We start from the raw sequence: 13,676 nt of genomic DNA, 5'->3' as shown, positions 1-13,676 counted from the left end.
TGGTTGCACCAATTCCTAACTCCATCAGTGATGTATTAGTGTTCTAATTTTGCCACATCTTCACCAATATTTATCACCTTCTTTGCTGCCATATTGGCCAGTCTTTTAGATGTAAGGTGGTACCTCAGAGTTGATTTAATTTGAATTATCTAATCAGGAGGGACTTAGAACACTTTTTTTCATGTGATTATTGATAGTTTTGATTTCATGCGGTGAAAACTGCCTATTCATGTCCCTTGACTCTTTGTCGATTGGGGATGGCTTGATTTTTTGTAAATTTGACTTAGTTCCTTATTTATTTGGGAAATTAAACCTTTCTCAGAAAGTTTTGTTAAAAAATATTGTCCCAGTTTGTTGCTTTCCTTCTAATTTTGCTTGCCTTGGATTTGTTTGCATAAGACATTTTTAATTTGATATAATCAAAGTAATTAACTTTACATTTTGCTTGGTCTTAAATTCTTTCTTTTCCCTTAGATCTGACAAGTATACTAGTCCAAGTTTACCTGATTTATTTATGATTTCACTCTTTATATTAAAGTCATTTACCCATTTTCAATTATCTTGGTATAGAATGTAAGATATTGATCTAAATCTAATTTTTCCCATACTGTTTTCCAATTTTCCCAACAGTTTTTGTTAAATAGTGAGTTCTTGTTCCAAAATCTGGGGTCTTTGGTTTATCAAAAACCAGCTTACTAAGATCATTTAGCTATTGTATTGATCCCCCCTTCTGTCTCTTAGCCAGTACCATATTCTTTTGATGACTACTGCTTTAGAGTAAAGTTTAAAATCTGGTACTGTTATGCCCCCATCATTCACATTTTTTCATTATTTCCCTTGATATTATTGATCTTTTGTTCTTCTAAATGAACTTTGTTATAATATTTTCTAATTCAGTAAAAAAAGTTTCTTGGTAGTTTGATAGCTATAGCACTAAATAAGTAAATTAATTTGGGTAGAATTGTCATTTTTATTATGTTAGCTCGTCCCACCCATGAGCAATCAATGTTTTTCCAATTGTTTAGATCTAGCTTTAATTGCGTGAAAAGTATTTTGTAGTTTTGTTAATATAATTCCTGTATTTTACTTGGCAGAGAGATTCCTAAATATTTTTATATTGTCTAGAGTAATTTTAAATGGATTTTCTCTTTCTAGTTCATGCTGCTGAGATGTGTTGGAGATATATAGAAATGCTGATGACTTATGTGGGTTTATTTTGTATCCTGCAACTTTGCTAAAGTTATTCATTATTTCCACTAAACTTTTAGTTGATTTTCTGGGATTCTTTAAGTATACCCTTATATCATATGAAAGAGTGATAGTTTAGTTTCCTCATTGCCTATTTTAATAAATTCAATTTCTTTTTCTTTTCTAATTGCTACTGCTAGTGTAATAGAGGTGATGATCGGCATCCTTGCTTCACTCCTGATCTTATTGGGAAGGCATTTAGCTTGTCCACATTGCAGAAGATACTTGGTGATGGTTTTAAATATATACTGTTGATTATTTTGATTAATGGCACTTCTATTTCTATACTTTCCAGTGTTTTCAGTAGGAATAGATGTATTTTTTAAAGTTTTATTTAAATAATCAATTTAGAACATTATTCCTTGGTTACAAGAATCATATTCTTTCCCTCCCCTCCCCCCAACCCTTCCCATAATTGATGCACAATTCCACTGTGTTTTACATGTGTCTTTGGTCAAAAACTTATTGTATGTTGTTGATGTTTACACTAGGATGATCATTTAGAGTCTACATCCCCAATCATATCCCCATTGACCCATGTGATCAAGCAGTTGTTTTTCCTCTGTGTTTCAGCTTCCACAGTTTTTCCTCTGAATGTGGGTAGTGTTCTTTCTCATAAATCCCTCTTAGTAGTTTAGGATCACTACATTGCCACTAATGGAGAAGTCCGTTATATTCGATTGTACCACAGTGTATCAGTCTCTGTGGATAATGTTCTCCTGTTTTGCTCCTTTTGCTCTGCATCAATTCCTGGAGGCCTTTCCAGTTCACATGGAATTCCTCCACTTTATTATTCCTTTGAGCACAATAGTATTCCATCACCAACATATACCACAATTTGCTCAGCCATTCCCCACTTGAAGGGCATCCCCTCATTTTCCAATTTTTTTTTACCACCACAAAGAGTACAGCTATGAATGTTCTTGTACAAGTCTTTTTCCTTATTATCTCTTTGGGGTACAAACCCAGCAGTGCTATGGCTGGATCAAAGGGTAGGCAGTCTTTTAAAGCCTTTTGGGCATAGTTCCAAATTGCCCTCCAGAATGATTGGATCAATTCACAACTCCACCAGCAATGCATTAATGTCCCCACTTTGCCACATCCCCTCCAGCATTCATTACTTTCCATAGCTGTCATGTTAGCCAATCTGCTAGGTGTGAGGTGATACCTCAGAGTTGTTTTGATTTGCATCTCTCTGATTATAAGAGATTTAGAACACTTTTGCATGGGCTTATTAATAGTTTTGATTTCTTTGACTGAAAATTGCCTATTCATGTCCCTTGTCCATTTATCAATTGGGGATTGGCTTGATTTTTTTGTACAATTGATTTAGCTCTTTGCAAATTTGAGTAATTAGACCTTTGTCAGAGGGTTTTTTAATGAACATTTCCCCCAATTTGTTGTTTCCCTTCTTATTTTGGTTGCATTGGTTTTGTTTGTACAAAACAATCAATTATTATGCTTATGATAGTAGTGTATCCATGGAATGCATTTTTTACATTTGTTATGAGTCAAAAGAGATGAGCCAGTGCTCCTTGCTGATAATATAATAAAAGTAGATCATATATGAAATATGTACAACTCACTAGAGAACTACATTTATTTTTAGGTTCCATGCTAAATGGATGGGGTTCTGCATCTGATGAGGACCCTAACTTTTCTAGTCCTAGATCTAGTGTAGGTAGTTCCTCAGATGACTCCATCTTGACCAGCAGCAGTTTTGCACAAGCACTGGTTGCAGCAGCAGATAAAGCTGGTTTTAGGCTGAATGGAACCAGCCTTACAAAAACAGGTTGGTAGACTCAAAGTTGCCAATTGCTGCATGAGGGAAGCTTATCCTGTGGACACTGAGCTTTTGAGTCCTCTCAATGATCTTTCTCCTCACTGGATCAAATTGTAGGGCATTCCTTTAACATGCATGAAAATAAGTTTGGCTGAACGCTTACCAAGCGACGCAGAGCAAAATAGAGCACAGATTTTAATCATAGTCTGTCTTCTAGTTGCTCCCTTTATTTTCCAATACTCACTCAATTCATTGATATCTGCTTCTTTTCTATAATGCAGCAAAGCTACTACTAATTTTGCCATTACGTTTGATAATTGATACTTTGCAAAATCTCCCACAATCATCATTTCTCATGATGAAAAGTGCTCAGTTTTTCATCTCCATCACTGTGCTTCTCACCTCTCTCTTTTGCAAATGCTCTTTCTGGGAAGACTTTCTAACTATTGAATGAGCTTGGATGCGTTGTCAGGCTGACAGCATGAATGCCAGATACTTTTTATTAATTGTTTGTTTGAGATTGGTTATTTAATCCGGTAATTTTTTACTTTATTTTACAGTCTTTTTGTTTATAGATTTTTTCAAAAATTCAGTTTTTGATTTTAAAAGTAATAATTTGGCAACTTATTTTTCACTGCACCAAAAAGGACTTTTTTGTTCTAAAAATTGTCATTAACTTTCCCTCTACCAAGGGAAGATGTAGAGTTTAAAAGTTATACACACACACACACACACACACACACACACGTATATATATATATGTATATATATAGATACAAGCAAGCAATGCGATGCTACTTGGTGTCTTAAAAGAATTGACTAGATCCCTGAATAAGGAAGTTCTCCAGGATTGCACAGCCAATAGTTTCAGAGGCGAAACTTGAACCCAAGAAACCAAGAACAACTCTCTTCCCATTATACCAAGTGTTCTCTTCACATAAAACACACACAGATATTTGTGTGAATATACATATATATACACATACATATATGTATGTGTGTATGTTCTGTGGCTATACAGCCAGATTTCATCTTCCTGTGTTCAAATTTGACCTCAGACACTTACTACTGTAACACCTGGCAAGTCACTTAACCTTGTTTGCCTTAGTTTCCTCATCTGCAAAGTGATCTGAAGGAGAAAATGATAAACGACTCCAGTATCTTTGCCAAGAAAATTCAAAATGGGGTCACGAAGGGTTAGACACATCTGAACAACAGAAACAGGAACTGCTCCACAGTTTTTGATCTGAAGGGGTAGATGCCCTCTACAGGACCAACAAACGTCCCGCGAATGTCAAATATACACCTACAGGCTCAAAAGCAAAACTTAACGTTGAAGTTTTAAATTTAGTCATTTCCAAAAATTGCAGTTTTGTTTTTGTATAGTTTGAACTACATCGTGATGCACAATATTGACTCTGAGCCTTTTGCTTGATAAAGCTTAAATCAAAACCTATGTTCACTGGACATTTTGAGGTGCTGCTTTAACTGTGCAGGAGCAATTCAGAAAATCTAAGAAGCAAATTAATTAGAAAGCATAAATCCATGAGTTTCAGGCTTCCAGGTACTAGAAAAGTGGGCAGCACTGGATCAGCTAGGTAAGTGTGATGGAAGGGAGCACACAACAAAGCTACGTCACCTTTGGGTAGTGCTATAAGCCTCCTCCCCAATCCTCTTTCTGATGAATTTTCATGAGAACCTAGTGAGCCAGGGAGTGTATTAGGACCACATCATGAACGAATTTTATCCATATTCACAAAGATCAGAATATCAAAGCCTGCATTGGAATGCAGGTTTTCTCAGTCCACATCCCTTGTTTTCTTCCCCATGCGAAATGCTACATGCCAGCTTCTGTATGGTATTAAGGTCGGATTCTTCCTAATGTTTTTAGCCAATATAATGCCCCTCCTTTTCCTTGGGCAAATACTTCTAAGGACAAAGGAACGCTCTCCTCACAATTGTTTGAGAAATTAGAAAAGAGGAAATTCCTGAGTCAATGAGTAGATGCGTTTTCTGCCTTTATACTCTGGCATATATCATAATTTTGTTATTGCATATCACATATCTTAATGAAACTGAAGTGAGATTTAGGAAGTAGTTAGGAAAAACTATGACAAATACGCCATATATTGCTGAATGGTGCAGTTCACTGAATGCATCTGAGTAGGGATTTCTTGGAAGGATTTTCTTGGATGGAATTCAGAAGAATTTGTGTGTCATTTGACTAATCTAAACTCTAATTTTTAAACATTTTCCTTTCATGCCAACATGAAAAAACTAGATGTAGCGGACTATAAGTAGTAATACGTAGTGAATATAATTGCCCTAACTTAATTTAAAATATTAGCAATATTGAGCCTGACTTTTAGAGAATCAGAGTTTTTTTGTTTTGTTTTGGTAGAGGATTTTTCTTTGTTATGTTTTAAATAAGATAAATCTGCTGAGTACAAAGAAACGAAATCATTGTCCTGGAAAGGAGTCTCCTTAGCTTCATCTAAGGGGAAATATAAAGGGAAAAACCTCTTTGTTAAAATAATGTTTTGTACTTTTCATTTCTTGTCTTTCTTTTTAGGCAAAGCATTCTCTTCGTCCCAAAGACCTCGACCAACCAGTCCCTTTTCTACTGACAGTAACACAAGTACAGCGCTGAATCAGAGTCAGAGGCCTAGGCCCACTAAAAAACACAAAGGAGGTAAATTGGACCAACCTCCATTGCCCCATCGCAGGGAGGGTATGACAGATGGTAGGTTTTTTGATTTCTTTTACATTACTGCTATCTCTATAATGAAAAGCTAGAAAAAATACTATAAATTGCTGTGTTAAGTTGGTGAAAATCATATTCCATTAACTCAAGTCTCTTTGTCTTAAAATCATTTATTTATTTATTTATTTGTAATCTTTTTCCATGGTTCCATGATTCATGATTTTCCCACCCCTCTCCTCTCCCCTCTCCCTGAGCTGACAAGCATGGATACTGGGTTATCCATGTATCATTGTTCAAAACCTTTTCCCATGTTCTTCGCATTTGCAATAGAGACATCTTTTAATACCCAAACTCCAATCACATCTCCATCAAGTCATGTGATCGATCATAAGTTTTTACTCCCACAGCTCTTTCTCTGGATGTACATAGAGTTTGTTCTCATAAGTTCCTTGATGTTGTCCTGGATCACTGCATTGCTACTAGTAAAATAGTCTGTTACATTGGATTGTGCCACAGTGTATCCGTCTCTGTGTACAATGTTTGCTGGTCCTGCTCCTGTCACTCTGCATCAGTGCATGGAGGTTGTTCTAGTTCACATGGAATCATTCCAGCTCATCATTCCTTTTAGCACAATAGTATTCCATCACCAACATGTACCACAATGTGTTCAGCCATTCCCCAATGGAAGGGCATCCCCTCATTTTCCAATTTTTGGCCACCACAAAGAGCGCAGCTATGAATGTTCTTGTATGAGTAGTTTTCTCAAGTCATTTTTTTTTAATTTGGAAAATTTTATTTAATTAATTAATTTAAAATATGTTTCCATAGTTACAAGATTCATGTTCTTTCCCTTCCCTCCCCCTCCCCTTCCCGTCGCCGACACATAATTCCATCAAGTCCCTTTCTTTAGCATGTTATTCAAAGATCAAAAATGACTTTTCCCTTAGAGTTTGTAGTTTAATAACTACTAAATAAGATGTATATAAAAATAAGAATCTTAGAAGATAAAATGTGCTAAAGAAGTAGGGGGATATAAATGAAGTGCTATTTACCTAGAAAAATATCTATCATTTCAATACAATATCCTGTATAAACCTGAGTCATTATGAGGATGTGTTAATGAAGGGACAGGAATCATCTAAGAAGACTATTAAGATACCTGCTCTCTTCCCCAACTCGTCATTTGGGATTCACTGTTAGAGTAACAATTAAGCAAAGAAGGAAAGGAACAAAGATGTGCACACCTAATATATGCCAAACGGATTTAATCAGCTTTTGTGGGAGGGGATAAGAGTGGATGTTATTGGTCCAGTTCACCTGATCAAGTACAAATACTTTCTGTTACATTCCTCCCTGGTACTGGTCTATATTGAAGGCATGCTGCAAAAGAAAGCATCACTTTTCGTTCAGTTTTCAAGGAAACCCAAAACAAGGAATATATTCACTCTGACTCTAATGATAACACAAGAGGCAAGTTGTGGACTTGGTTCATCTTACAAAATGGCACAGATTACTCCAAGTACTATTAACGTACTGTTAAAAGAACTCAGAGGCAAAAGTTAGAGTACCCTAAAGGATGGTATCAGAAATCATTCCATGCCTTTCACCTGGAAAGCAGGCGTTTGGTTTCATGGTACTAAAACGTAAAGGAGAGACAGCCAGTAAAACTGACCTTGGAGTCAGGAAGGCCTCTTCTTCCATGAGCAAGGCACTTCACAGCTCAGTGGTGTGGGTGCTTCTCTACAATCGTGTCACCTTGTGTTGGTAGAGATAGTTTTCTCACTAGGAAGCTCTCTTCTCCAGGGAAATCACAGACCACGTCACAAAATCATGCACCCATATTCAGAAAACAATAAAGGTATTCGGTATTATTCTCCCAGAACACAAATCAGACCTAAGTAGAAGTTGCCACGCCATATTAATGGACAATTGGAAACCCAATTCCATTCTTCCTCCATCCCATAAATTGTAAGCTTTCTTACTTAGCTCTGCATTCCCTTACCACCCATATCAAGGTCACATAATTGATCCCATTCACTCTTCCATCTGGACTACTTACTACACCGACTTCCACAATGGGGAAAATATAGTTAAATGATGAAATGAATCAATATCAAATTGAATAATGATTTAATTCAAGAATAATGTCCTCTTACCCAGTAAACTCAGACTGATGTAATCAATAGCTTTTCTCCATCTACTCACTCTTCGTTCCATTTATCGTAGTGTGGTTTTCAATTTGTCCATATCAAAGCATATGATGGGCTGCTTCTCTACAGATATTAAATGCCTAAAGAGTGTAACTTAATTGTATGATGTCCAAATCTTACTTTTTAGAATATTAAGAATTCAAATCATTTGTGCCATTATTTTTCATAGGATAGTTGAGCATTTATAACGGAGAAAGGATATTTGGAGGGGAGCAATCACTAGAAAAGTAGTATAACAAAATATAATTGTATTTAGAAGACTTCTGGGTTTTTTCTTCAAGGCTCAGCAACTCGTGAAAGATTTCATCTATATTTGTAACAGAACATCCTGAAGATAGCAATGGATAAAAAAAAAGACTCACTAAATTCATTGGCAGATTTGAATCATACAGTATAGCAGACATCTCAGTCTGGAAAGAGCAGATGCAACTTCCCTTCCCCAGACGCCAACCCTGTTCTCTTAAATAATTAGTAACTCCTAATTTAACTAGAAGACATACAGGATTACTGGGAATAACACTACAGCCTAGGGAGCTCCCCAAACAAATTCTCATGAGCTGTAATCATAATCACTTCAGTTAAAGGAAATATTATATCAAAATAAACATAACTCAGTTCTTTCTCTATAAATTAAAAGAACTATACATTTTCTTTAAAAGTCATTTAAAATGCTCTTAATGGTATTTGTTGGAAATATCTTTTTTACTCAATGAATTAGAATCAGAATTTCCTTTTGGATAACCTTATGGATTCCAAAAGAGGAAATTACTAAAAATTATAATTAAAACATTTTAAAAAGCAGAATATGGATGTACTTCTACACTTATTTTTCTCCCTCTCTCTCACACACAGACACATAAAAGGGAAAGTTAGGTAAGAATAATGAGATAAATGTACAAAATATTAGAAATTATTAGAAGTAATCTTTCTCAATTATTTTACTAAATGATCTATAGATTAATACAAGGATTATATTAGAACTATAATCAATAGCAAAAGGGAAAATGGAGAACAAACTGACAGAATATAAGTGATTTCAAAATAAAAAGCAAAATTTTGAACTTAACTGAATTTTTAGAACTATCATTTACTTTGATATAGACAAATTGAAAATTACACAATTATTAATTAATTAATAACCATTAATAATTGAACACAAAGAAAGGAAAATGAGATTTCATCATGGATATATGTGTGGTTAATAAAGAATCTAGGAATTTAAAGAATCAGTAGGAGAAAAAAACAAGAAAGAATTTTAGAACAACAAAGTACTACTCATTTTGTCATCTTCATATTTCATTCAGAATTATTAATATGCTCTTTTTAAAAAATTAACAAGCATTTTTATCTTGAAGACTTATTTATGAACCAGCCACTGGATACTACATTCTAGCAATAAAAAAAGAAGCAGCCTCTACCCTTTGAATTTACATTCTTTTAGGAGAAATTCTATGTAAATAGAAAAGGAAAGAATATATTCAAAACAATATAAGGTAGTTTGGGCAGAGAATTCAAGGAGAGGGGTTGGTATCTGGGCAGATCAGAAAAGACTTCATGTAAGCAGTAGCAACTGAGTTTTGCCTAGAAGGAAGCTAGGAATTTTAGGAGGTGGCAGTAAGAAGGGAGTGAATTCCAGGAATGAGGGACAGCTTTTACAAAGGTAACGAGACAGAAGTTATAATGTAGTATTTGAGAAAAAAGCAAATAAAAAAATTTTCAGACAATAGAGTCAATGAAAGAGAGCAAAGTATAATAAAACTAGAAAAGTAGGTAGGAGTCAAATTGTGAAGAGTTTTAAATGTCAAGCAGAGGAATCTATATTTGATCCTAGAAATGATAGGGAAGCACTAGAGCTTAGAGAGCTGGAGAGTAATGTGATCAGAACAATCCTTTACGAATACAGTGTATTTTGACAGCTCTGGGGAGAAAAGATTGGAGAAGAGAATTATTAGAAACTATAAGAACAATTAAGAAACTGTTCCAATAATCATGATGAGAGATATCAGGCCCTGAATTGAGCTAGAGTTCATATGATAGAGAGGAGGAAGATATTAGAACTAGCTTAGAAATAGAATAAAAAGAAAAAAGGCTTTGCAGATGGAGGATATGGAGAGTATGGTGGATGTACCTGAAGAGTCAAAGATTGATCAAAAGTTATAAAGCTGGGTGACAGAAAAGGACAATTATGAAGAAAAGTAGTTTTGGGATAGAAAGATGAGATCTATTTTAGATATGCAGGCATTTAGATGCCTAAAGTCACCTTCAAGTGAAATTTTCAAATTGGCAATTTGTAACGTAGGACTAAGCTCATAAGACAAAGACACTATATAGATGTTGGCGTCATTTGTGTAGAAAAAATGGAATCTATGGGAACTGATTATTTTCCCCTAGGGAATATATAGAGAGAAGAAACTGCAAACAGGATTTTTGGATTATGAGCAAGAAAAGGAGACTTGAAAAAGAGAAGGCAAATAAGAATAGAGAAAAGTTAAATCATAGAAATTCAGAGAGGAGAGATTATCCAGAAAAATCAGGTGGTCTGCAGTGCCAAATATGCCATCAAGAATGACAAAACCTGAGAAATGACCACTGGATTTAGTAGATAAGAAATCATTAGAAACTTTGAAGGTAACAATGTCATTTGATTGTTGAGGGTGGAATTTGGGTTGCAAAGTCAAGAAGAGAATGAGAGAAGAGGAAATGGAAGCAACTAGGATATGTAAGTTTTTCAAGGAAGAGAGATTTAGGATAATATGGTAAGGAGATATTAGGGTAGAATTGAGGTTTTTGTTGTTATTTTTTCATAGCACAGAAACTTGAGCAGAAAAGAAGACAGATGATAAGAGGCTGAGATATGGGCAGGGATTGGGACAGTAGAGTGGCTTTAGTTACAAGGGCAACCTACCACACTACATGAAGGATAGGATCATGAGTGTAAGTGAAGGGGTTAGTCTTTGTGAAGAAAAGGACCATATCTATATCACGACCTAGAGTAAATAAGAATAGGGAAAATTATTTCAAGGGATGTTGAAATGTAGAATGGGGAAGAAATGGGAGCATTGCAAATGGCCTCTTATTTTCTCAACAAAATATGAGTTAAGAAACTCAACATAGAAAGTTATTTGGAAATACGGTAGACTCAAATTAGGGGCAAGAATAAAGTCAATATTGTAGTATTCAAACATTCCAAGAAAAATATTATTTACTCTCAAGCCCAAAAAGACTTAACAGAGATGCTGAGAAAGGATTAAAAAATTTAAAAACCAATAAGGGAGGTAGAAGAAAAATTTGGGAAATAAATGAAAATTATACAAGAAAATAATAAAAAAAAGAGCCCAGTCTGATAAAGGAAATGCAAAAAATACTGAAGGAATTAATAAAAAAATGGAACAGGTCAATTTGTAAAAGAGGCACAAAAATCCAAAGAAGAGAAGAACTCTTTAAAAAGCAGAATTGGCCAAATTGACAAAAAGGCACTGAGGAGAAAAAAAAAATTTGTGAGTCAGAATTGGCCCTTTGGCAAAAGACCTGCAAAAATTCACTGAGGAAAAGAACTCTTTACAAAATAGAACTGGAGAAATGGAAAAGGAAATACAGAAGTTTACTCAAGAAAATCATGCTTTAAAAACCTGAATTGGGCAAGTGGAGGTTACTGTCTCCAGGAGATATTGAGAAACAACCAAAGTCAAAAGAATGAAAAAGAAAAGAAATGTGAAATAGCTCATTGTAAAAACAATTGATCTGGAAAATAAATCTAAGGGAGATAATTTAAGAATTTTTGGACTACCTGAAAGCCATTATCAAAAAGAGAGCTTAGATATCATCTTTCAAGAAATCCTTAAAGAAAACTGCTCTAATATTCTAGCACCAGAGGATAAAATATAAGTGAAAAAAATTCATCTATCACCTCCTGAAAGAGATCCCAAAAGGATAACTCCAAAGAATATTATAGTCAAATTTCAAAAAATAAAACAATTCAAATATTGTGGCACCACAGTCAGGATAATACAAGACTTAGAAGCTTCAACATTAAAAGATCAGAGGGGCTAGAATATGATACTCTAGAGGGCAAATTAGCTAGGACTTCATCCAAGGATGACTAACCCAGAAAAAACTGAGCATAATCCTTCAGAATTATGGGAATTCAATAAAAAAGAGGATTTTCAAAAATCCCTGGTGAAAAGGCCAGAGCTGAATGGAAAAATCCAACTCTCAAATACAAGACAGAAGGAATCATAAAAAGGTAAACAGGGAAAAAAATCAAGACATTCAATAAAGTGAAACTGTGTACATCCCTACATGATGAGATGATTCTTGTAACATCAAAGAACTTCATCATTATTAGTGCAGTTAGAAGGTGTATACATAGACAGAGGGCAAGAGTGTGAGAAAGGATGTTCTAAAAATTAAATTAAGGCATGAGAAAGAAGAATTCAGTGGGGAGAGAGGGAAAAGGAAAAATAGAATGGGATAAATTATTGCATATAAAAGAGGCATGAATGAACATTTAAAGTGGAGAGAAAAATGGGGAACTGGGGAGAAGAGCTTATGAATCTTTTTGTCATCAGAATTGACTCATTGAGGGAAGAACATATTCAATCAACTGGATATAGATATCTAACTTACCCTATAGGGTGAAAAAGAAATTTATCCTCCCTTTCCACTACCTGTACCTGGTATAAAGTTGAAACTCCTCCCAGAAGTAAGGACCACGTAAGGAAAATCATTGTGTAAATTTAGTCACAAGGGTAGAACAGCAGCCAGAAAAATGGAGCAATGGAGTTAAGAATATTGTGAGACAAGGGGCAGGGTGATATTCCCTGCAATACCCCCCTGGAATGCCCTTTCCCTGCCCCCCAACCCTGGGAGATGAAGACAAAATAAAGATAAATGGTTGGCTCTTGAGACATCACTTGTGAGGGTTAGTGGGTGGAGAACAGGTTTGATAAACTGAGGCAAAAGCGAATTTCGTTCTCTTGGCTTCTGCATTTGTTTCTGACTGTACTGCTTTGTGATCATGGCTCCGAAGGTCCTCATGGTGGCCATAGATTTAGCAAACTTAATGTAGCAATAAGGAAAGTATCTTATATATTTCTCTCCTTTCCCCATCTTTTTCCCTTGCTAATTTTAGTGAATAAAATTGATAATTTACTGCCAGTCTCATAATTTTAATTCTCACAATAGGAAAATAGAAGGGGAAGGGAGAAACAAAAATGGGTTGACATTGATAGAAAAGAGGGCAAATTGAGGCTGGTAGTGATTAGAAACTAAACAGGGGTGAATAGGAAGGAAAGTAATCGTAATAGTACAAAAATGTTATGTCTCTCTAATAAAATTTTCATTTCTCAAAAACATAAAGATTAGTCAAATATATAAGAATACAAGTTATTCCCCAGTTGATCAATGATCAAAGGATATGAAGAGGCCATTTTAAAGTAATGAAAGCTCTCTATTGTCATGCAACGATGCTCTAAATCACTATTAACTTGAGAAATACAAATTACAACAACTCTGAGGTACCACCCCCATACCTATCAGATTGACTATTAAGATAGAAAATAAAAATGACAATGACAAAACTTAGAGGTGACCTGGGAAAGGTGGGGCATGACTTGTTGAGGAGTTGTGAACTGATTCAGCCATTCTGGAGAGCCATTTGGACCCATACCCAAAGGGCTATAAAAGAGTACATATCTTTTGTCTCAGCTATACCTTTACTGGGTTTATATCC

At 35.1% G+C, this 13,676-nt stretch overlaps 1 protein-coding gene across 16 annotated transcripts in view; it reads left to right on the top strand.

Annotated features, from left to right (window-relative positions):
• Window positions 1-13,676, top strand: part of ROBO2 (roundabout guidance receptor 2) — a 608,856-nt gene that overhangs the window by 583,450 nt on the left and 11,730 nt on the right. For 11 of the 16 annotated variants that reach the window (XM_056807276.1, XM_056807277.1, XM_056807269.1 and 8 more), the window contains one exon: window positions 5,604-5,774. In XM_056807276.1, the coding sequence (XP_056663254.1) occupies window positions 5,604-5,774 (171 nt within the window). Of the gene's footprint in view, window positions 1-2,857; window positions 3,041-5,603; window positions 5,775-13,676 lie in introns of all 16 variants that reach the window. The other 5 variants (XM_056807265.1, XM_056807264.1, XM_056807263.1 and 2 more) reach the window with 1 other exon arrangement.

Source organism: Monodelphis domestica, chromosome 8 (genome assembly GCF_027887165.1).
Source record: "Monodelphis domestica isolate mMonDom1 chromosome 8, mMonDom1.pri, whole genome shotgun sequence".
NCBI classification, from domain to species: Eukaryota; Metazoa; Chordata; class Mammalia; order Didelphimorphia; family Didelphidae; genus Monodelphis; species Monodelphis domestica.
This window is presented reverse-complemented; position numbering and strand designations above follow the sequence as displayed.